Below are 25,746 nucleotides of genomic sequence, written 5' to 3'. Positions count from 1 at the left end.
ATACTCAAAGAAGAGGCAAACTGTGTGCGCAGCTGCAAAGGGGCAGACGGGCATCGTGGAGGCGCGATCAGTGAAGCTGCGGACGCGGGGGGGGAAGGCAAAACATCATATTGTAGCAGAGATGAAGGACGTCAGCATTTTTTTGTGGTCAGGAAAGACCAGAGATGAGGAAACCGTCGTTCTGCCTTCGACGTGGTGTCCATTCCATAGGCGCGTACAGCGGCATGCGAATCAAAGACGAACGCGAATTTACCCATACACGTTTCCTGTTTCTAAACGGTGCAGCGCAGGCGCCTCGGTCCGCTTTTACTCTTCCTCCACACGGAGAAGGCCAAAGAGGAAAGTGGAGACATACAGGGGGAGGGAGCTCTGCCCATAGTTGAACGCTTAGAGAATCCGCCAGGGGAACGCGAAGCGTATACGCGATGTTAGGATCAGATCGCGCTATCCTGCAGGGTTGTAAGGGGCGGCGTTTTCTCTTCTTTCAGTCGCGAGATGGCGTGTTTCTGTGGTAATGGATATGTGCGCAAAGTGGTATTGGTGGCGCCATCAGTTTGCTGCGCGTCTGTCGAAGCAAGAGGTGTTTGTGTAGGCACAGAACGCGCCGGATGCTTCGAGTGGGAACGTTGTTTGCTCAACATCTTCGCAGGGCGTTCGCCGTGTCGCTTCCGTGCGGCGCCCATGTTGTGAACGCTGGATGGTCAGAAACGAGGAGGGAAAGGTGAAGCACGTAACGACTGGGAAGCAAAGCATGAGGTCCAGTTTCCCTAGGAACAGTGTTCGTTTCGTCGCGAGGTTGTATTTAGTGGAGTGGGGGACACATTTGAAACATGGCGAGGGGCGAATGTGCCGCAGAGGGCACACGAAAAAAACAAAATACCAGGCAGGGGGTGTGCGACGGAAGCAAGCTCGACTCGATGCGTGCAAAAGCAGCGAACAGATCTTTCCTGAAAGCCCCATTATTCTCTTCCCCGGCTGCCTCTATGCATGCATATTTATATCCGCATACAAGAATGTACACGCCTCTATAAGCGTGTGTGTACGACTGTATGTTGTTTGTTCCGGATATCGACATATGGAGCTACGACAGAGATGACCTATGTAGGCGTTGTGGGCAGGACTCAGAATCTGACGCTGCGTTTTTCTGTCTGTGGCGTTTTCACGCCGTATACACGTGAGTTCTCAGGCATCAAAGGATTTTTATATCAACAATAGGCTTGCTTCGAACCCGCTGCTAAGGCCAAGATTGGTTTCAGGGTCTGAGAAGACAGAGCCAGGGCTTTCCGAACTCTCGCTTGCCGCATTATTGGTTCGCGTGATAACGGAAGTCTCAACGATGTTCAGCATTCGTTAGGGCAAGATCACATACGTGCTTCGTGCGTGTGTGACGGAGCGATATGTGTTGTTAACCACCGTTTCCTTGGAGGGTTTCGAAACTGATGTTGGGCTTCCTTTTCGGTGACAAAGCACTCGACGCTATTAGAGGAAAAGTTTGAATCCCGGATCTTGGATTGATTCGATTCCTCATTCCGCCGCAAGAGGCGTGCGAGGCTTTTGACGGCACGCCGTGTCCATGAGATCTCTGTAGTCCGTCCCCCACACCCGCGCACTATCAATCAGGTGACAGTTGAACCTAAATCTTTGTGGCCCACACGGACAGTACGGTGTACCGCAGCTACAAAGAACTGGGCTGTCAGTTGCTCATAACACGGATCGCCGTCAGTGTTTCACGGACTGGTCCGGGAAGACGAAGAGACTAGCACGAAACAGGAATGTACCTTTGTAATTTGCAAACTGAACACAGTTGCAAGGATTGGTGTAGAACGATGCTATTCGGCAGGCCAGGAGAGTCGAAGCCATCAAGGAACACACTCCAGGCAGCACTAATTCTCAGGGGGTGGCTCGTCTTCGATTTCAGCACGGTAGCGCCTTGTGCCGCATCATCCTGCAAGTCAGCCACAGGAGGCACGTGGTCGCAACAGTTATATATTGGCCATTGAAAAAACAAGTGTTCTCTGTCAAAGTGAAACATGGGAGAGGAAAGCAGGAAATACATGTAGTCCAGAAACATGGACCAAACGAAATCGGACGAGGCCAGCAACCTCGTAAAGACAGTTCGGTTCGAATCGATCCCTGCATTTGAGAGGAAATCGAAAAAGGCCAGCAGTCTCTAAGGAAACAGGTACTGAGCATTACAATGTATAAGGGGTCTTTTAAATGGTGGGAAACCGAATGTTTTTGAAGGCTGCTGTCACGCCACTGGACCAGACAGGTGAGCAGAGTCGGCCGGCGCCACAATCCTGGTATATATATATATATATATATATTATAGGGGCACATATCCGTGGGTTGCATATGTCTATATCTTTGCATATTGGCTCCATGTGTCTTTCCAATCGAGGAGGCATCATCGGACTTAACATCGTGTTTTTTAAGCTGTGACGTTGGCGGCGAGGCATTCACACTGCGATGCCGTTCATCGCAGAGCGGGTCAGCAAAATGACGTTGCAGACGACGGAGTAAGTTGAATCAGCGTTGCCTCTTAAATGCGGGTTCTTTTCATAAAGGTAGTATATAGCGGTATCGTTCTTCTAGGATTTCACAGTTTTGGCAAGAATAGGGAATTCGCACCCGGGCGACGGCGAATTGATCCGCAGTGCGGTAGCGCTGGCCGTGGAGGCGTATCGAGTGTCCCGGTCGCTCGGAAGAAATGGATCTCCAAATGCGGTGACTGGACTCGCCTGCAGACGAAATTGCGTTTTCCAGAAAAACGATCACGGTTCAGCTGCGCGTCCTCGCAAAAGATCGTGGTGGCCGGCCTCATTTCGTGTCACAGTTCCCCGTATGTAGTTGGATTCGAGAGGGCAAAGTTGCACGAGTCCTGTTCAGTATTAATTTTAATTATCTTGTAGACTCGACTCTTTCTGCCCCACCTCCAGGGGCGCTTTCGCGCTGTGTCTCACCTCCTACACAGTCGTTTTTGTGCAATGTACAAATCTACATGCAGGTCTGGCGACTTGTGAGGGCCGCCTGTACTATGTCGTTGACGACATGGTTCTTCAGACTAATATCCGTAGATAAGCCACACACCGTCCATGGCCAGAGGGATGTATTATCTCACGGTTAAATCTCTTCCGAAACGTGTAGCGGAGGAACGAGGGGCTGAGGTGAGACTGTTTGCTTTGTTTTCGAAAGGTGGTTGTCCAAGGTTCGGTATGTTGCCTTCCGCTAGTTCTCAGATTCCTGCATTGAGACCCACCTGAGCACTCGCGTCGCGTCTGGCCGCAGCAGCAGCCTTCGCGTCTAACCTCCTGTTTGGTATCGAAGCAAAGGGAGGATACTTCCACCGTTGGCGTAACAAGAATGGAACATGCTCCGGCATGAGCAACAAATAGGTTTCTGTAGCTCCTGGAAGCATCTCTGTAGAAGTGTTTGCATTACACCCACCTCGTTTGCAGCGAACAAGTAAAGTTCTCTCTCAAATACAGATTCATATATAACTCCAATATGAAAACGTAGAGACCACAAAGGTTCCAGATGCCTGACCTTGATGTAGCAGTCATCTTTGGACACGCCTCATTAACGTAGAACGAATCGTGGTGAGTCTTGTCTGCCTAACTGGAGTGTGATGGGACGTCAAGTTGCCCGTTTTGGGTACGTGAAAAAACGAGAGCGCCTTTTTGTACTGAACCCAGTGTCTCTTTACAGGTATACCCGCCTCGTTATGTAGCGGCTGAATGGTTAGATATTTCCGCGGTTATGTGCTTTCCGTAACAGGCCTCGCTAAACACGCAGATCGGGTCTGTTTGCATACTGGTCAGTTAGCTCCAGGTGCTCCCGCATCCATTCTCTTTGATTTTGTCTCCTTCTTCTCTCTAACTCGTCGAGGCGGTCTCGCGTAGCAGCTGCATTAGAGCCGAAAGAAGGAGAAAAACACAGGGGTACAAAGCAAGCGTGGCTTGCTACGGTCGATATCTGGGCTGCCTGCCGGGGCCAGCTCGACAGGCGGCGAGGCCGGGAGGGCACCCGCAGTTGAGGGCGAGATGCGCTCATTCTGTAATGTCTCGTTTCCCCTCTCACCCACAAAAACTTCAATGTATACATACATACATACATACATACATACATACATACATACATACGTCTTTCGTGGTCCTAGAGAATCACCCTTATACGTTAGAGTGGTATTTGTGAAAAGTGGTATGGGCGTACTCAGTGAATCAAATACAGATAGACCAGTGTTCGAGACAACATACTGGAGAGCATCTGGTGTTTCTAGTAGAGAACCACACGCCTCGTTCGTATCGGTTCACGGGTCCTGAAATCTGACTTTCCTTTCAACGACTCGAACGCATGTAAACCGTATGGAGCACTTACACAGTTCCGCTTGCATTTTCTCATTGGCGTGCATTTGTTGGCGGTACTCGCTGACAGGTTGTGACCCAGAGCAGCCGCGCAAGAGGAAGAAGACAAAAACGTTCTGAAAACTTTTTCTTGGACTGTCGTGCCGGAGTTTGAGCACGAGCAGGCAAGAAATGACCCGCCGGCACACACAGAGTTGAATCAGAGGTCGAACATGAGCAGATCGGGATGAGACACCATAACCAGCAGAACTTGAATGTACGCACACGTGTGTTTTTGTTTCTGCCGATTCTTCAACTCCAAATGTAGGAGCAATTCTGCGTTTCGAGAACCTTGCGCCGGGGAGTTCCGTCACACGAGCTCACGTGCTTAGTTCTTCTTTTTGGAGCGTCAGTTCATTAGCAATTGCTCGTGCCTCAGTCAACTGAGCTCTGAAAAAGAGCGAGACAAGGAAGAATTTGGGGCGGGCTGGTGAGGCGCGGTGCTTCGAGGACTGTTCCAGGAAAAAGGAGGCAAATACCCTAGGCAAACAGCTTGGTTCCCACAAACTCCAGATTCCCCTGATCTGCTGCAGTGCCGCTTTGAACCGGCGTTTCGGGCGTTTTAACGGGGACAGGTGAAAATGTTTTTTCAACAGAGACCTCGCCACGGCGCCGACGTAACCCAATGTCAAACGGCTCTGCTTGGCATCCAGTGTTCACCGTATCCGTGGTACCTTGATTTAGGTGCACGATGCGCTATCGGTGCTGTGGTTGTCCTGGTTTCCCTACGTGCAAGGAAATGACTTGAGAGGACAAGGATGTCTGTGTCACGCTCTTGAAGACGAGCACAGTCTCCGAGACGTACCTCAGGCGGTGGTTCTCCAGTTCCGCCGCATCCACCTACAGGTATATGACGTGTTCGAGATAGGGCGCACTTTTGGGCTTCGTTGCCTCAACGGAATTCAGGACTGGGTTTTGACGCGATAACGGCGTCCTGACTCTTGACGACTAACTCTAGCGTTCTCTCGAAAGTGACTCAGGCCACTTTTTTCTGTGTGTTCTCGGAAAGTGCGATTCAGAACTTTCTCCTGTCTTTCTCCCGCTTATGCTTGCAGGACAGACAGAGGAAGCTAAGCATTCAAACCAATGCGTCCAGCTAGGTTGCCGGTTCCCGCCTTAGTTACTGCATGTTATATGTTTTGTAGCGTTTCATGGATGTATCGGTTTCCTCGTTATGCATCTCCAGGAAACGCGTCCAAACGCACCTCCTGACGCAGTTCGGCGACTTGGTCCATCCACCCCTGAACAAAGAGGAAACCGAACATATTATGGATATTCAACTGCGCATGTGCGTACCAGTCGGGCCTTGTTTATTCGTTTTGTTCGTCCGTTCACTGTATACGGTGTTCACGAATTGCAAACTGTTTGTTGCCATTTGAGAAGCTGGAATGTGGCGACTCTGGGAATCGGTTGCTTGGTTGTTCAGCTTGCGCCACGTGCGAATAAGAGTATTGGCAACAGGAGAAAGAATACGTTTTACCGTCCTCCTGTGTACCGGAATGCACAGGGCTCTCTTTCCTCGGAGGAAATTCCCTCAGCAAGCGCAAGACGAACCTGAACGGCACTCTTATGTTTTGCGGCTTCTTCTTTCATCGTATCATGCTCTTGTCGGATCTTCACGAGCTGCTCTCGAAAGTGCGTTTTCACTTCTTTTTTTTCCAGTCGGGCCTGAACGCGCGGCAAACTGAGACTTGTCCCAGGTAAACGATGCTGCATGTCTCTTGAAGCAAACTGCGCATGTGTCTCCTGCCGCGTAACGGCGTTGTCCAGATTGGTCGTCCACAGATGGAACGAGAGGTACTGCCTCTACAGTGCATGCCTGCGTATATTTTTATAGATAAAGATATGGATACACCTCTCTGGAATCGAATACGCACGGGGAAGTACGTACATGCGCGCCAGACGCTCGGTCGTCAGTGCTACGTGTAGTTGTATGTGGAAGCGTCCGTCTATACTAAAGCAGGAGAGTCCATTCTGTGTTGTATATGCATGGGGCAATGTCAGCGGCGCCGCCAGCATACTAAGCTTGGTTTGTCGAGCGACTTTCAGGCTGGTCTTTGCCTTGAGCGAGTTGCTTACAGCGGCAAGTTCGTCGGTCAAGGAATTCTGCAAATCACCTGTGCCAAAGAATATTGAGTTCACACGGCAACCTGAAGCGCGACAAGTTAAACTTCTTTCAGTACCTCAGCAAGGGGGACATGCTCACATGTGGTCAAGAAGCCTTTTCCTACCCTCCCCAACGGCAACCATTTAACTTGCGATTTTCATTTGTGCCTTTTTGAGATGAACACTTGGGATGTGCAAGACGATGGACTGGAAGGCGCGCCGTTTTCAGTAAACAGATCTTGCTTCTAGGCGTGGTGACCCTAGGCTCGCCTGGCGACCGCACAGAAACAGTTGTGAACGGTGAAAGCAACGCACTGGGAAAAACAGCAACTCGACATGAAAGTCACCCGCACCATGCGTTTTCGCCTTTTTGTGTGTAGTCAGCTTAAACAGACGGAGCGTTTGTGCGTCTTACTCATCCCTTTCAGGTTCTTTTTGTACGCCTTAACCTTAGACTCTGCCTTGGCCCTATCGCCGTCGATTGTTTCTGCCTACATCGAAAGCACCGCGGCAAGCATCAAAATCCTTTTTGTCTTTTCTTGCCGGCAACACACGAAAACAGGAAACTGGAAACCACCATCCGCGCCGCAGTCGTTACTCGCATTTCTGAATCACGTAGAGAAACCGTCTGCAACCGCGTATGTGGCCATAGGTACCCTCTACGATTTTTCCCGCGTGGATCTGCGCGATTCGTTCGCTCTACGTCTCCTGCAAAGAGTGTTAAACGGGGAACCAGAGAATATAGAAAACGACAGATACTTGCTTGTGGAGAAGTGTCAGATCATTCTCCCTGCGTGAAAGTTTCTCCTTCAGCTTGTTGATCGTTCGGCACTGCAGAGAAAAAAAACAGAAATAGCGCAGAAAACCGCCGTGGCCCCGGCACCCCAACTTTCAAAACTAAGAATTCCTAGCCTTTCACGAACGCGCTTGCCACGCGGTGAGGACAGGAGGGCATCTGCAGAGCTTGAGAGAGCAAGTCTCAGACCAGAGCACCACTGCGAAGCGTGTTCAGCCAGGAATGCATATAAAAGACATGTGCATTACGCCGGAGAGATGTACGTTCATCCATAGACCTGTAGGTATCTCGAAGGTCTTGGAGGGACAGATAGATGGACATTCAGACAGATACATGCCTAGATGCGTGAATGAAAGTCTGGGCACCCGCTACAGCAGTTCCTATCGACAAAGAACCATATGGATAGTGCTTTCTTCAAACAGGCTCACCAAATCCCTCTTATCCTTGTGCAGCCGATCAATTTTCTCCTTTTCCGTTGTCAATTCTTGCTGAACCTGTACATTGCCCTCAGAGAAAGTTCTTTATTTTGGCTTGCCCCATGCATGAATGAAACTGAACCAATACGGCGTGTTGTGTGCGCAAGGAACGGTTCTTAAACTCGCAAGGTAGTTCAAGCGGCACATACTCGAATTATAGCAGGGGTATCATGTTCAGCGTACATAGCAGAAGAGATTGCTTGGACCGAATTAATGAATCTAACCATGTGAACATGCATATAGGTGTATTTTGCGGAGGGTATTACTTCGCAGTATTGCCCTCGGCCTCCGTATTCTTTAGAACTGCAGAATTCGATCGGAGGTCTATTGACAAGCCCGTTTGCTTGAACGTCTTACAGCGGCAACAACGCTCTCAAGTGTCCGTCGGCTTTTCAATTCCTGTGTAATTCTTGTAGTCAGCTCCTGCGAAAGCAAAATAAAAATATATAGTTGGCTGCTGAGAGGATCTAGAAAGAGCCTCGGACGTTACGAGAGCTTATCAGCTTGTTATTGAGGCCGTAGGTATGCCCTGTGGACTGTAGCGGGCAAACTGAATGCAGTGGGAGCCTCAGAGAGGCGCAAAGAAGAAGGATTGGTGCGGAAGAACATCTAGCTTTTTCTGTGGATCTTCTGCAGAGACGTAATGAGTTCGAAATCAGGAAGACACAGTGAGGGCAACTGACACCGCTGACAAATGAGACCCATCGGAAAAAGGAACCCGTGCGCGCACTCGGCACATCAGCAAAGAACAGTCATATTTTACATTTGAGAATTCGACTGTTTCTTACGTCATTTGTCCTTCGTTCGCGGAGCCATTTCTTGTGGTTTCCAGCGGCCTCTGCCGTCTTGATACGTAGTCGGTCAGTTGTGTTTCTGTATTTGAACTGGGAGGGAAACAATAGTGAGAAACAGATCGCAACAGCCTTGTACTGTCCCAGCTTCCCTGCGAGTCAGGGGGGGGGGCGCTCTTTTCCCTCGACTACTCAACCGTTTTTGTGTTCACCGCTTTTCCAGGTGCTCCCACTGCGCGAGAACCCACACCCTTGTGCACATTTTGTCTCCAGGCACATGACAGACGGGAACGACGCGGAGACAACTTATCAAGGACAACGACGGGGAAGAAGAAAGAGAGGGCAACCTGTCGGCTGCCGCTGGTGGAGCTGACGAAACGAACAAGGCGGGGACCTGGCGCTCCTCCGTACTGAACGTTTTCTTTTACCTCCAGAGCCTGGAGTTGGGCATCCCATAAATCCAGTTCTTCTCGTCGTACGACGACTTCGCCCTTGGGCAGCATCGTTGACAGAGCTCCCTGGGGAATTGCGCAGACACTTGCTGGTGTGTTGTGTGCCAGGGCATCGGATGGGATAGGCCCGGTCATGTGCATTTCCACGGGAGGACTGGACAGAAGAAAAGAGGCGACTCGCTCCCGGCAGCGTGTATGGAACAGGTGGGGCAAACCGCCAACCTCCAAGGCCTCTGGCGTGCGTACAACTGGTGCAGCGCCCTGTATCCCGTACGCCATATTCGTTTGTTCATTATTCGTCTGCCTGTCTCGTGCGGAGCAGCGGTCCCGCTGCTCCGCCGGCAAAGCCCCAGAAAGGGAAATAAGGGCTCCCTGGACAGCAGTCTCGAGTCGCCGACTTGTCGCGGTCTATACAGCGCGTCATCGCAGCGGAAAATCGGATACAGAGGGCGATCTGCAAGGAGAACCGGTTTCTCTTGCACAGGACGAGACTGAGCATCCGGGTCTGTGGTGAGGCATTGATGCAGTGATTGCGAAAGGGGAACAACAGGATTCAACTCGGGAGTTTGCCTATCGAAGATAGTCGACACCCAATGCTGCTTTCAAAGGGAGAGTGAACGAACAAGATACCGAAATGCCTTCACTACTCTCCCCCTCCACTAGCTGTAGAGCCTCCGACGCCACCGAAAAATGGGTGATGAGGTAGCAAATTTTTTCCTGCGCGTATTTTGCAGATTTTGTCTCTCGGGGGCGTCGCTGGACACGTTTGAAGTGTATCTGCCGTCGTCGTATAGTGTCAATGCCGATGTGAACTACATACCTCTAAACATATCGTTTCTGGTTTTACCCCGTGTACAATATATATTTTGCAGAAACAGTTGTGTCATATCATCATGCAAACTAACAACAACTGCCCCTACGTTGGTAGTCAGCTGGGTCGGCTCACCTGAGCCGGGGGAGAAGACGGTGAGGAAGGCCGACAACAGAATATATTTTGTCGTGGGGAAGCCAAGGGATCGCTGGCCTCAAATGAGAGTGGTTTGTGACATTGGGACCGTCGTCCGTGCTCAGAAGAGAAACAGTTAGGCCTCCCAGAATCAACAGGAAAACTGAATCTTCTACAGTCCTCTTGAGAGGACGGAGAGAGGGCCACGGTGGGATCTCTGAGGGGAGTGACGAGGACAGTTTGCTCGGGAACATCGCTCCCAGGACTGGCATGGTGCTGGACGTTCATAAACTTGACTTGTTCGAGAGGATTCGAGAAGCTTTCCACTGAAGAAGTAGGTGAACCTCCCCTCCCTGGGGAGCATAGAGCAACCTCCAGGTGAATGCGTGACAGCCTCTGAGGGCCTCGTAAGACGGGGGAAGGCAGAGCACTATCTGTAACGAGACACTGAGGAGTTTGGCCGGGGGTCGAGGCGGCATCCCGGGCTTCGACGATTGGAAACGGGGGAGCAGAGAATGACATGTCCATATCTCTTCTAAACGGTGACACATCAAGTGGATTCGAGGGTGTGGCCGCCGATCCCACGCAAGCAGACTGCCCTTCGCTGACTATATGACTATCGCTTTTTGTCTTCTCCAGCGAACGCGTTTCGAACACCGACTGCTCCTGCAAGGGCTCTTGCATCCTGGAAACGCAGATGCACGCAAACCTGTGCCGTGGTTTTATTCTTTTTGAGAAAGTGGTGGCCGAGACTGTGGCCAGTCCAACGTTCAAAAGACGAGTCTCGGGGGAGGGTCGGAGGCTGCACACGGCAGCAAAGATGCCTCCTTTCTAGCGGAGTTACGAACTCAAGCAACTACTTTTTCCGAGAAGAAAATTATAGACTGGAAGGAGTGTTTTTCCCAATACAGGAGACTTTCCCTGGTACCTATGCTGTGCTGCATCCTCATAGAACATCGAAGACGAGGTTTCCCAACGGGCTGTCTTCCCGGGAGCGGATGACGCGAAACTGGAGACGTCTCGACGAAAAGATGGCAGGCACCAAGCACGATACGAATGTCAGGGATCACGTTGCTTGAGGCTCTGTCCCAACAAGTCCTGAAACTCTTTGGTCCAACTCTGTATCAATATTCAAAGCCACTAGATCAGCAGGAGACGAGAGGGCAAACGGGCACGGCCGCTGTCAGCCCCCAAGAAGGTATAAAACAGTGCCGATCCAGCTTCCACAGTTTGTTTCACTGCTGACGGAAGGCGGTTTTCTGTATACATGGAGCCATCGTTCGTGTGTGTTACTACGTGGCCGACGGGACCGATTCACAAGCATTCGTATTTCATCTAGCTTTTTACAGAGGTTAGTTATCTCAGGTTTATCCCTTGACTTAAAGCCGGAAGAGAAACAACGTGGAGCCATGTGCAGAGAAAAGCACTGCCACTTAGACTTTTCTCTATTCTCCACAATCTCACAACCAAGCTGTCTGTTCGAGTAGCTGCAATACAGGCTGGTGACGAGTGGAGCGGGTGACCCCGGGTCTTTACAATTTCTTCGTTTCAGGAAATATGATGGAATTAGATTCTCGCCGTACCGAATCCGCAGCACAAAGTTCCACTAGAGGTAAGCTAAAAGCTACACAAACGCTCTCTAGGTTCCCCTTTGTCTGAACAAGCAGTGGTTATCAGCGTTGTGTGTTTCACAGCCGTAGCAGGGATGTGGGCCAGAGTTGTGGGCCACAAACGAAAAGACGCAACGCACAAAAGCAGGAATTCACAGTCCTCCGAAATATGTACGTCCACTCATAACATTCACAGCGTAAAATGTTAGTAGATCACACGGTCTTTGCTGGCTGGCCAAGCCAACTGCTTTCCAAACCACCGGGAGTAGATAAGGCACCTCGACCCCCCCCAAGGTTACCCACTCCACGCCGCATGCAAGTAGGAACAGGGCGAAGCCCAGCGTCTTTCCTAATGTACCGAATACTGACACGTGGATTCCGTGGGAAGTGAAATTGACGATGAAGCCAGTGATAACTTCCTTGACAGCCGAAATCCCTTTCTTAGGCTGTTCTCGATGAGTGGTTCCGTCACATGACACACTGGAAAGCACCACCATATAACGTGTATCTAGCTATCTGTTTTTAGATGCAAATAGAGTATCTTGGCTTGCCTGGTAATATGACGAGGAACCAAGATAAAATTGTCCCCTTGGTGCCGTTTTACCTAGTCAAATTTGCTGCGTTGAGATTTAAAGTGGACGATACGACGCTTGCCCTCTCTCTCAAGGCAGATGCAACACCAAACGGGGACCAGCATATCCAAGTACCGCGTCGGCTTCTGCGGAAACAGCGTCGTAGGCCTCCGTTTCCGAGTGGATAACTCGTGGACACGTCAAAGGCGGTTGTGTGTACTCTACAAGATTTTCCTGCATGACTGTCGTTATGGTACAAAGTTGCGAGATGGTGTCTTGAGGTCGTATCTGCCACATTTGGTTTATACTATGCAGACTCCTATTGTTCCACCCCGTGTGGTTTCTTCAGTTTATGTATCTTGTATTCTCTCCTAACGGGTAAATTTGCTTCTCGGAGCAGTGATAACGGAGATGTTGAAGTCGAAACACCAACAGCACCATGGACTGATACACCGGCAAGCCGCGGGTGCCTGAAACGATGATGACTGCGTGTTGAACAAATAATTCTCACGACATAATTGATACATGTCGAGAGCTCTTGCCCGTTCATGTAATGCAGAGGGTTTATCACACTGGTACCTCGTAGACGGCACAAATGGAACTCCGTGTAGAGTACGCCCCTTGAACTTTGTGCCATAAGATGCACCGCTTCCCGTGTTCGCGTCCTCGTGTTACCACCGGTTGAAATGCGCTTTTACGTGTGATAGAGTCGGTATCAAAACACACGTGGCCACCAAAAGTGATGTAGTTGTGCGCCCTCCTACGGAGGTTATATGACATTCTGATGGTGAAAGGTGAGCTTTTGTCGTAGTAGGCGTCTCTTGATCGTCTTGCTTAGCGCTTGAACGATAATGGAGACCTGTTAGTGCTGCGATATACAGTGGGACTTTGCTTAAGCGAGCATATCTCTCCACTTTACAAAATTGGCTTGTAGTCTTCTACGCGGGACTGGTGTTGGGGATGTACCAGACAAGATTGTTCCTGAAGTTACTAAACCGAAGAGTGCCTTCAGTAAACACAACACAATCCTCTTTCCTTCTCTGACGTCTTGTGCTCGTGCCCTACAATTGCTGTTAATATGAGGCAGCGTTCCGAGCGTTTCGCCCTTCACGTAACTCTACCGTTAGAGGTCGAGGAACACTATCGGGAAGAAGAGGTTCAGCAACGATTACGTTTTTTTCGTGAAAAGTTTTAAACGGACCAAGGTGGTCTTCCCCATGACTTATCGTTCCCGAATTCATTTTTGCTTAAAAGAAAGACATTCGAATCCCATCAAAAGGGCTGACCGCGCACACAACGCACCAGCGTTTCACGGACACGTTCCCGGTTTTTCACGTGTGCTCCAAGGGAGACAAACACAGACCTGGTCGAAGGCTCGCCCGTTTCACTGTACGCAAAAAAACGCGGTTTGTCTCTGCCAATGATCGACTGAGGGTTCTGTGTGCTGCCGATCCCCTGCATCCCCCACCCCCCAAAATTGCCGAACCCAGGCATCTTGGCCAGTGAAAAGGCTCCAGAGACACGTTGTTGCCTGTCTCGGATAATGGGTGAAACCAGCCGCCGTAAACAAGTGCGTGCCGGAGCAACCAGCCAACCACGGGCGGGGTCAGGGTGAAGAAAACTAGACTCTTTGATGAAAAGAGAAAGAAACCACTTTGGGTGCATCCAACACCACAAAAAATAACTCACCGTATATACAGCTCTGTCACACATTCGTTGTTAAATAAGCAGCATTTCGCTCGCTGTTCTGCGAAGGCCAACAGACCGCAGCGTGAAACAAAGCTGTACGACACTGTGGACAGGTGCATGCACACGTCCACCACGTTCACACATGCGTGTCAGGTATACGTTCGTTCAACCAAGGAACTCGTCGCCTCCTGTGTACACATCCTCCGACGAGGACGAAATCCTGTATAAACACGTAGGGCTGTCTCTACTCAAACGCCCGAGATCCTCTCCGGAATTTTCGACAATCAATAAATGGACAAGACCCCGCAAGGCTTCCAAAACACTGAAGAAGAGAGCTACGCCACGTATTTGGCACAGGATCAACATGAAACCACGTGAGAACAGCAGCTGCAAGAGATGGGACGCCAGCACATATCATCATGGGCGTTAGACCGCCGGCACTCAGAATCGCCTTCATAGCATAAATTCCGCCCACTGCCCCTATTTTTCCCAGTGCAGCGCTGATTCCAGAGTATGTACTTCGGACTTCCGGCGGAAAGACGAGAGAGGGGAGAATGAATGTCGTGATGGATGCACCCCAATTGATGAAAAAATTGACGATACACAGCAGAACCAGCTGGGCCCATGCTTGTCCCTTTAAGATTTCAACGGTGGCAGCCATAAGGAAGGCAGACGCAGCTAAGCCCACGAAACCCCAAAACTGCAGCCATTTCACTCCCATTTGCTTTAGAACAAGAATACCCATGAAACACCCCGGGATCCCCATGCCGTTCAAAACGATATTCTGCCAAATGACGTCAGTGACCGAAGAACTGTCATCCCATATTGACTGTGTGATTTCTGGCTGAACCAACAAAATGCCATATGCCGTGACGTCATACAACAACCAACATACACCGGTGCCAAGCAGCTGGCGCCAGTAATTGCGAGTGATGAAGACGCCTGCCAAATGCTTTGCGAAATCTTTGGCCACGTAGGTTCTATCCTCTTTCATTCTCCAAGCCGGTAACCAGATCAGAAGAGCAGGAAGGGCGCCAAATCCGAGGAGGATACGGAAACAGACATCGACGTTATGCGTGGTACACCACAAAATGAGAGCAACAATATAGGGAAACATAATTCCCGGAACATTCATGCTGTATGCCCACGAAACTCGCATGCTTCGATCATTAGACTGCTCAGTGCCTGCGCCTTCTGCTGCGCTCACAGCAGACAAAGGGTAGACGCCGCCTGAGCCCACTCCAAGAATAAATCTGCATACACCCATTATAACAAGAACAGTCACTCCGTCTCCCCAAGCGCAAATGGATGACAAAAGAGCACCTACAAAAACGAGTGCAAGGGTGAAGATCATGGCAAGCCTTCGCCCAATAAGATCTCCCAAGTAGCCCATGGTACACATGCCTACAATCGCTCCAGCATAGGAAAGCATCTTCACTGTGCTACTGCCTACTACACTGTCACTGGCATCCTTATACACGGGATCCTGATTCATCAAAAACAATGCAATCGAAGTAACCGTGAAGTTATAGTTGCTGGAGAAAACTGCCAAACAAGGCACTAGCAAACTCTGCTTCTCCCCCCTGGCGACTCCGGAACCTGGCGCCCCGTCCGCCCGCTGCTCTGACTTTTTCCTCCTTATCTCGAGACTGTGGACAGGTGGTCCACGTGAAGGACTCTCGTCCTGGTCTTTTCCAGACCCCCCTCCTGGATGAACGCGGCCATTCGCTCCACTGCCATCTGACACGGGCACCAACGTGAAGCCAGAGTGAGAGGCAGCAATTATCTCTTCTCCCGAACCTGGATGCACAGCAACCGTTGTCCGGTCCTCTTCGGAGTCCCCAAGTGGCAAATCGTAAAGGGCATCTCCTCCACGTGACTTGGCCTCCCCACAAAGACCCATGTCAGCCTCAGTTGCGGAATGGTAACGCGGCGCCATCTGTAGCCGTTTTGCTACGGACATGTTCCAGTGGCGAACAAAACACAACCTTTGCTTTCTAGAGACTGCAAGACGTTCGTTCGCGCGAAGAGAAGGGAGATCAAACTCGTCGTTGATACTGACTTGCCGAGGGAAATCCCTTCTTGTTAAGACGACCGTTTTGGCCGAGACGGTGTTTGCAATGGAACCGCAACTTCATACACTGCTCCACAGCATGCAACACTCCAGCGTCACTGGGCCTTGTGAGGAAGATGCATCTAGAAACGGAGCACTTTGACAAAAATCCACGGGTCCAATCGGGCAACATGGGAGAGGGTGCACATTTCTTCTCGCGATCACTGTCGTACGAGTGCTAACCCGAAAAAAACTCACGTGTGGGTGTGGAACAGAGAAAGCGGCGCAGTCACGAAACAGAAACAAATTCATCAGCTGAAAAACGCTTGGGTTCGTTTCGTAATTTCTTAGGTGGGCACCAGAACCCGTCCTCGAGCAGGACTTACGGCTCGGGGAGTGTGCGTGACCACCCCGAAAGCCGAAGTCGTCATGCAGCGAAGCTGTCAAAGAAACACCGTGCACAAAATTGTTGTAATCCTCGAAGGACCGCTTACGAAGAGGAATGTGTTCTGCCCAGAAGCCTAGCTTCCGTCGTTCAGACGTTATCGTATCAAGAAAATGGAAGGCCACACTCAATGCCGGTGTGACATGCCAGAGACAGACGGAAGGAAAGTGTGTCGTGGCTTGGGTTCGAGTCGGCCCCTTCCGAGCAGCCGCATGCAGGGTTTTCCTGCGCTGGTGGTGACAAGGCTGACACGACCCATGCTTTGAGCGATGCATACAAGACACACAAACCATTTTGTGTGCTTCAGTATATACATTACGGAGCAGCCGGAAATGGATGATACTTGTTCTGATAGCGACGGAGAAGCTCTTATCAAACCATACGGTTCTGTAACTATATAAATGCACACTTTCGCGTGGCTGAGAAATAGTTGATGATGGGAAACGAACTTCGCATGCGCGTTGTTAGCAGTGTTGCACACAATCCATAAAAAGCAATATCGAAGTGGGGAATGAGCCATGCAATCTTTAAAAAACGGCCTGTTCAAGCCTGTGGAAATGCTACCGAAGTTACTTGTTCCAGAAATTGTTGCGGAGTCGAACTCCGCCCGCCGCACTTCCTGACTGATGGTCCCCGCTCCCCTACACGGGGAGGGCCGGTGATGTCTAATCCGAGAATTTCGGAGATTGGCCGCAAACCCACTGAGCAGCTGTCCCATCAAGCGAACATAGATGCCCGATGAATTCCTACGCACGGTTCGTGATAACGGGAACTTATGGCTGCCGCGGTGGTTGTCAACGCAAACTCGAAGCCAGACTACTGAAGGAAATATGCATTTGACTACGGACATGGGAGAGAACGCCTGGTTCAGGAAGGATTTTTCCAGATGATGATGGCACGGGATCATGTTCTGGAGTGACTCCCCCCGGTAAGCCATCAAGAGTTGCACTTGCCGTTCGCTTCACCACTTACCCGAACGGCCAGTGTAACTCGAGCAATTTGTTCACGTCCGTGCTGAACCAATAATGCGCATTTTAGCGATAAAAACTGCGAACGTACCATGAGAGATCGATGAAGTATATGCTTCATATAGAAGCATGAGGTTGGGCCTTCGACGGGTGAATACCTTTCGAATCCTTAGAAATGATTATCTGGACTGGATGGCAAAGACGAAGGCATGGATGCCTCTGACACAGGTAAGCACTGCTAAATGGAGGATATCAACTCCAACTGAGCTTTATTCTTTTTTTTTACTCGATTTGTCTTCTCTTAACGCGAACGGTGAAAGAGTTTGCAAGCCCAGAGTAGGAGCTGGCGAAATGAACACGGTAGCAGTGTCAACTCAGTTCCCAGCAAAATTCCTAACTTAATATCAAGAGCCACTCTTACACTTCCACGTATTAAAGAGGCGTTTTGTTGTACGAGCCTAGGGCAGCGCGTCAGACTCAAGTCACGGATTCCTCTAGGAGCAGACGGTCCAAAATGTAACTTACCGTATCTCACAGCGCAAGACCGTCCGTTTCTATCAGGCACCTCCACTACTTCCATTGATGCGTCCGCTAGGGCAACATCTACGCTGCTTCCTCCGGTGATGTTGTACCTCGGAGAATTGTGATGCATGCATTTACGTCATCGAGATCGGTGTTTCGATACATTTTAAAAGAAGTGTACCACGTGAGGTTCTCAACTTTGCTCGAGTGCACCCTCTTCTACATGCTGTTAATGCACGGGAACATTCGGGCCACTGAGGTAACCGCACAAAACGCGCTGCCACCGATGTTATCTAGTACAACACACTGCGGCAGCGAGTCTCCATTTACCTCCTCGGTGGACTGTCATGAGTGTAGGCCCGAGGTCCCGTTGGGTACAACTAGTATCCTCCAGTCAGACGAAATTCTGTCATTTGTTGTCACGAAAACCAAAGCAGCCCTTGATTGTTTCTGCTGATATATCTGGTACAAACAATATGCAGTAGATTAATGAGGGCTTTCCGCTTGGTGACAACTGCGTTGCCAGTGGTGGTTCCAGAATTCCTGGTTCCCTCGTACCGATGACCTCGACTGTCACTGCTGAAATATACTGAAGAATGTATTTGTGCGTATGTATTTTAAAACTTTTGGCATACCTACCTGAAGTACAACTAATCTACCTGCGGACGTAGTTGACGGGGGGAGGAGCACATGAATACGTTGGTTGCATGCCTTGAGTCGAAATAAACCCTCCGCGCTCGAGCAGAGTCTCTCGTGCGATTGTTACGCCAGCATGTATTTGGCAGCTTTACTCAGCGCTCCCTCTGCAAAATGACAGAGTGAAGCAGCTTTCGAAGCGATTGGGATGTTCTTGCACGTGCAGCCGTTTGAAGGAAGGGAGCGCGCATTGCAGTACGCATCCCGTTGCAGCCCAACCCGAACGTCACAAGCATTGTTTAGTTGACTAGTTATAGGAGCGATGAGGTAGCTACCTGTCAACAGGGCACTCCGTGTCTTGTGAAAAGCAAGCACTGCCTGTCGGGAGTTGCTGCCTGCTCGCGGTGGCACTTACGTCCCATGCCCCCCCTCGGAGGCGAACAAAAAGATATAAATACCGACAACGGATGCGTCATCATGCAGACTGCCCCGCAGCGTTTGGTTCCTTTGAATTATCAAGTTGATTTTCCCCCACCGCTCTCGTGGGTCAATCTGGACAGATAGACGCAGCAGTCGGTCGTTGTCGAAAAGCGGCCACGGCACGCCTAAGAAGACCTGCTCCCGGTGTTGAGACACGGGGACTTTCATCTTTACTCGAAGCAGCAAACCCCCGTGGTTGTGCAGTGCTCAAGAGTGGAAACAAAACAAAGATGACTGTGATGCTAAGTGGATCGCTGTTACAAAAATGTGAAGTCGGTTAGTCGGGAATGGCTGAAGCAAAGAAGGAGGATACGCTCCTTGTGCAGTTCGCCCAAGACATCACGTAAAAAAATAAGAGCAGTTGAAGATAAACCCTAAATGTGAACCGCAGCCTACCGAATCGGCGATCACATAATCACAGTCACACGCATTGATCAATATCATCTGCTCCACTTGGACGCAACAACACCCTTGCCCTACCGGAATACATCAACATCAAAAACCATTAAGAGCAGGGAGCGCATCGTAAACGGGTCATGTAGTCTATCATCCAAGACGTTCAAAGCTACTTGCGATTTATGAATACCAAGCGCCCTCGTCGATGGCCTGACTACAGCCGCTCCCCAAACGCACTCACCAGACATGGCTTGGCCCTGTTACCTCGCTTAGGTGGTTTACGATACCGCAGCAAACTGCCAAATGACACGTACCCCGGGCAGCTGTCTTGAGTTTATTCCATGAAACGCCACGCTTGGCAAAAACGCCCAATACACTTCCACATATGTGCATTTGCAGTATTGCTGGTTGCCACTTACTCATTCATCTGAGGGTCTATCATCACGATGCTTGACGGCTTCATTATCACAGTTCGTCCCCTCAACTGTTTGCCAGGTGCAGCTATCCGTGAAGGTTTTTCAACTGAGTGCTCGGCTACACTGCCTCTACCGGAGACAGGAGACACGGCAGAAAATGGAGGCACAGAAGGCGATGACGCAAAAAGCACTGGTGAACCAGAACCCGCGGGTCTTGCAGAGATAACACTCGACGGCGTAGGGATATGGACATCTCTTGAACTTGCATCTGCTGCGGGGCTGTGTGCTTGCTCCCTAAGGTGGATTCAAGCGGACTGCTCTCGAGGCCGGCGACAGCATGCATGCCCAGCCCCCTGGACTACCTCTAGGTTGAAGTGGGAGATCCTGGACTCCTCAGTCCGATAAACTGGGACTATGGACGTCCATGGGTAAGAGTGCCTGAGCTGGCAGGAACTCCGGACTCATCGGGGCCTGAGGCGAGACATCCCGTGGCAGATCACAAAAAGCAGAAGTTTCTCCGCGGTCCGATAATTTCTGGTACCCATATGGGGGTAGACGACATAAACGTCACATGGTTCGACACAGCATCTCGAGCTGTCGCTCACCTTCGGAAACCGGAGAAGCCCCTCCGCGATGTTTTGTGTGGCGTTTCTTCAGAGGTAGCGAGGATACTGGGTTTTCACTTTTTTTGCGAGAATTCCTTCCAATACCTCCCTCTTCTGTGCTGGCCACTTCCAAATTAAAGCTTCTCATGAAACTCTTTTGGAGTTCTGGTGGTAATGAACGGTTTAAATTTACGGCTGCCGTCACCATCCAGGGACGGATTGGTCTCGGAGGAGCCGAAGGGGGTCTGAGGGGGGGTGCGGGAGGTGAGGGTTGGTCCGTGTAGGGGCCATAAACTGGAAATGAAGAACCTCCTCTGGATCCGGCGGTTGATGCCGCAGAATCATTTGAAGACCTCTTCCTCCTCTTCGGTAACTCTGCATACAGCGTTTAGAAACACAGTCGTGGGTAGATGCTCTCCCTCGGCAGAACCACTCTCCAATTTTAGTACGCTGCGTCGTCACCTGTGGTGACAGCCCTGCCGCCACCCTTTCTCCTGACTGTCAACAATGATAAGCACAAACTACTATTTCGTCTATCATAACTCCAATACGTATGCCGCCGTAACATCAGCTGTGAACATGTTCACCCCCAAATTATCGCGGTGTGTTCGGAAAATCCGTTGTCACAGTTCGGCTTATGTAACACACATGCTGTGAACTCCTGTTCGCAAGGACGGACAATAACGAAACGGAGGGAGCAGGCAGTCTGCCTGCATGGCAACTGACGCTGACACATGCGGCAAGATACTCGACGTGCCCCAACAGGCATAACGCTCCTCCCTGTAGTACTGAATGCCCTGTAGAGTGAAAGCAGTAGCAAAACCGGAAATGCAGTACAGGGGGTTTTGATGACCTCCACCAAGCCACCTAGACCCCACGAACCCAGTCGTGTTGGACAGACCCAGTTGAGAATGTGCTAGGCAAGAGTTTGTCTCAAGCGTCAGAACTTTGCTTCTCCCGACAGAACGACGCCGAAATAACATGCCTGTTAAACTAAAATACCAATCAGAACGTCCCAGAATTCCCCGCTTGTAGTTCCGCTATCAACCACGGGATGCGAAGCAGTCCCTCAGTTTCCCAGATCCTCCCACCTAAAACCGGAAGCATAAGGTCAACTTCGGCAGGTGGCTTCGGTCCTACACGTGACTGTACTAACGCCTTCCACGATGCGCGTGTTTGCACCCCTGCGAACACGAGCGACAGAGCCACAGCCATCCGGAAGACCTCCCGAATGATACGATGCTATATTACCAACAACGGTATCACGGCAGATCAGTGCAAACACTGAGCCGCAGCCGATTCCCTGTATACCTCAAGAAAGTGGGAGAATGTGTTGTATATAGACACAGGACTCGTACCCATAGCGCGAAAGTGTTCATAACCCATGGATGGCGTCGTTGCGCTCGCACTATAGCTTATCTTCTGGCTAATACTGAGAAGCATCAGTAAAACTCCGACGACGGGAGACCCCAGGCCACAAACCCAAACGTACCTGATGATGAGATACTAATGTTCCATTTACACCACAAACTCAACATGATCCTGACGAATGCTCACGGTGTGCTGAAAGATATTGTGAAAACGGTGAACTACGTAGCTACAGGATAGTTTACGCTGTAATCAGAGAGAAGAAGCAGCCAACAATTAAAAGCATAACCCTTTCGGATGACAGAAGTATTGAAACAAAAGCAAACCAGAATTGCCTTAGCTGCTTTATCACTCCCCATCTCAATGTAAGGATACCGCCAGCATAGGCAGATGCCGTGTTTGCCTCACCGTCGGAGTCCGCTGCTTCTGCAGGGAGTGCCCTGGGCCTGAATTGGAGGATAGAGTTCTCTTCTTCCGACAGAAGCAGTACAACGACCGAACACCCCAGAAAAAGAATGCAGGTCGTCTGCGGCGACCCCCTACCGTCGTCGCGTGTCGCACTCGGCATGTTCTGAGGGGCCTTCCTAAAAGAGGCACATGCCTCCCTCTCCTGGATCCAAGCACCACTGTCAATAGCAAACTGCAGCGGAAAAACCGATTGAGGCCCTGATTTGATGAATGCCGAACCGTAGACCCGAATATGGGCGATGGGAGACAAAAATGAAATTGTAGATCACGACGCCTACAGGTGTTTTTTCGGAAGCGTACAATAAGCGATGCGTCGCGAGTCGGGACGCATCTTGCACCACAACCCGCCACCCGAGGACTGCTTGGTTGACGAGAGCCTGGCTTATTTAGTTATTCATTGTAGATGACAGAAGCGGAATAATGTGCAATGAACAAGATCGCTTACTTTCCGTCCTTTGGAAAATCTTTAACGGAACTCATTTTCTAGCAATGTTACACGGCATGGCGTCTGCGTAAGCATAAGCAGATGCGTCTCTATACTTTGACTGGACATGTGTGTGAGCAATAGCGGAAAAGACCTTTTCAGGAGAGCTTGCCTCACAGGGCATGAGGTGCAGGTAAGCTAGACAGAAAGCAGAAAAACTTTCCCGGTCTCTTCTGCTGTGTATAACCTGTGTTCTTGCTCACCTGAGCAGGACTAAGCTCTGGGCACTGCCCTTCCCCTTGGGTCACTTACTCATTGGATGATAATGTGCAGCTAGCGTGAATACTCGTGTTGCGCTCAACGTTTTTTCACCGCCAACCTAGATGATGGTAAATCTGTTTCTCAGTGGTACTTCTCCCTGCCGCTGAAAGTTTTCTCAGAAACATCTACGAAAATTACTACGATCCATGTCAATATAGTCGAGGAATGACGTAAGGCGGTGCTCGATGGCGCGCTGCAACTGGTTTACATCTCTGTTTAGGAAAACAGTGGTCGCCTATCAAAGCGTGGCACGAGTCCATATCCCGGAGAGCAATAAAAGTGTGTCTGGTAGCCAAGTGCTCCGCGGTTCGACATATTGACTGAAACGATCCGGATACGACCTGCCCCACGCAGGTGTGGCTCTTGTCAACGCGTGAGGTTCCCTACGATATTTCTGACAGTCAAACGATTGCACCACAGTAAAGGCATTTTATAAATTGGGTAACACCATTCCTCACGTTCCTCTAGGCATCCATTGTGAGCCTCACTCATGGACGCCTACCCTTGAAGTTCGGACTAGACTTTTAAAATCACTTCATGTTGCGGGATGTCCATTGCACCCTCAGAGCGGCTTAACCTGTGGCAGGATTGTGTGAAACACTGCGGCTTCTTGATGCCACAGACATCACCTAGTGGAGACGCTCAGTCTCATAGCTCGTTTCAGGATTTATCATCGTTGACCCCGCCCGTACTCTTCACTGTTGGCATGATAAGCTAAAGCTTCCTTGATGTACATGTCGTTCCTTTCCGCTGGTGGCCGAGGATTATCCATACATACTAGGCGTATTTTGTGGGTGAGATTCAGACTTATATGAAAAGGACACAGGTCGTCTCTGAGAATCGTCATGTTTGTAGGTCATACGTGACTGTGTTTTACGGGCACTTCTCCAGCGATAGCAGCCTGGTTTGCCCCATTCACATTCACGAATACATGATGAAGGGTCAACCATAACGAGGGGTTCTCTGTGGCAGCGACGAGAATAAAGGGATGTAGAGTGCTTTACAAAACGAAAGCCAGCATCCAAATGTCAGAGGAGATACTTGGTAATGTGGAATAGACACTACATCGCTTGGGTCTAAGCGCACCATTTCCACCTGGGAGGTCGCACTGGGGAGTCACTCAAGGGACATCAAGTACTCCGTTGAGGCGTCCTTCTTCTGCTTACAAATACATGCCACTCAGCTTACATGCTGGCCGCTTGACGTGGCGAGCGATCGCTGACGTCAGCAGAACGCCGTCTTCTCGGTTACTCGAGCTGTGGTTATCTCCCGGATGGGCATTCCCACTACAGCTCCTAAATATGTTGATCATTCTATGAAGAGCTACAAGCACGAAAGAGGGAGACACGAGGACCGTTGAATCCTTGGTACCACATGGGCATTGTGTATGTGAGTTATGCATTGGATTGCACGCATCAGAGTCCAATGGAAACTGACACGAATAAACCATTCCTGAAAAGGAGCAGATCGTACAGTCCTTTTCGCAAAATACACTGTGCAACACACGTAGAGGCATGCCAAGCCAGGGAGTACACGTACCCGTGAGACAGACTTAAAGGGAACCTGTTGCCCGTCGCGTTCGGAACAGCCATAAGACCGACAGCTTTGTTTTCTAGCATGCCGGAGAGTTCTATTAGGCACATATCACGACATCCCACATTCATCACACATGGCCAGCGGTGGCGCTGTCAGCTTGCTGCTGGCGACTGTAGCTGGCCAGCTGCTTAGCACTCGCACCACAGTTGCTCTCATGATCGGTCCTCAGTTGGCCGTTTCGATAGAGGTACCACTAAATCACTTAGTAAATTGAATACGGACAAAGGCACAGAAACACTGTGGGCACTGCCAGAAGAAAGAACATCCCTTCGAAGCATTCTTCGTGTAGCAGCGACCGGCTTCAGTGGTTACCCCAGTGCGTCCAAAAGCACTCGTTACACACCTCGTCTCACGCTTCGTTTCAGCCATTCACCCAAGTTCTCTGTACTACAACGTTTCTGGACTTTGGGTCTGTGAGTCTTCTCGCCTTCCCTTTTCAGCAGTTTCTGTCGCCTCTGAATACAGCCGTCAAACGTTGGCAATTGGGGAAAGGTCAATGATCCTATTGTGCATGTTTCTATTCGCTGTAAGTTATGATAGAGGAGAGGCACCACAGGCATCTGCGGTATTATAAGCTACCTCCGGGGGGCAAAGTTCCTTTTCCCTCTCCGCTCCTGTCGTCCCTCACGAGAAACAACTACCCGGAGATGAGCGACAGCACAACCGGAATACAGGCAAGCGAATCTCATGAAGGATCATGACCGCAGTACCTTCTGTAAAATAACCCGTTACTCAGTGTTTGTTAGCTCGGGTTCAGCGGTGTTCGTGGTTACCGTGAGACGCTTTGCCTCTGCCCGACTCGAGCTAGTACACAGCACACTCAGCAAACTATCCGAGGTCGCCGGAAGGGGAATGCACTAAAACAATGAATTTGACTACAGAGCCGTCAGGATGGAAACAAACTGGCAAAAGAGAAAGGGGAAATGAGGGGGAGAAGATCGGAGAGAAAAGATTAGAGCCAAAACCCCACACGATGGATATGAACACAGATACGTGCACCGCGATGAAGTTCGCAAAGACCTCGCTTAATTGGCGAGCATGTTCCCGCGTTCGATCCGTCATAGAGTAAGGATGATTATCTGGACTGTCCTGTGCATTCGCGTCCGTTTAGGTTTGACCCTTTTGCAATGTCTATCAACACAGAGCCCGCCAAAGGGTGTCGGGGACACGACCCCTCCTGACTTGTTTTCTCCCACGGTTTCCCCTG

General features: G+C 50.3%; 1 protein-coding gene across 1 annotated transcript; it reads right to left on the bottom strand.

Moving 5' to 3' along the window:
* Window positions 1-14,085: 14,085 nt before the first annotated feature.
* NCLIV_049730 (hypothetical protein) lies at window positions 14,086-15,780 on the bottom strand (the record flags this gene model as incomplete). Its single annotated transcript, XM_003884525.1, has 1 exon — window positions 14,086-15,780. The coding sequence occupies one exon, from the start codon at window positions 15,778-15,780 to the stop codon at window positions 14,086-14,088; it is 1,695 nt and encodes a 564-aa protein (XP_003884574.1).
* Between the last annotated feature and the right edge of the window lie 9,966 nt (window positions 15,781-25,746).

This window comes from Neospora caninum, chromosome X, assembly GCF_000208865.1.
Source record: "Neospora caninum Liverpool complete genome, chromosome X".
NCBI lineage: Eukaryota > Apicomplexa > Conoidasida > Eucoccidiorida > Sarcocystidae > Neospora > Neospora caninum.
Note: the sequence above shows the minus strand (reverse complement) of the source record. Positions and strands in the feature narration are given on the sequence as shown.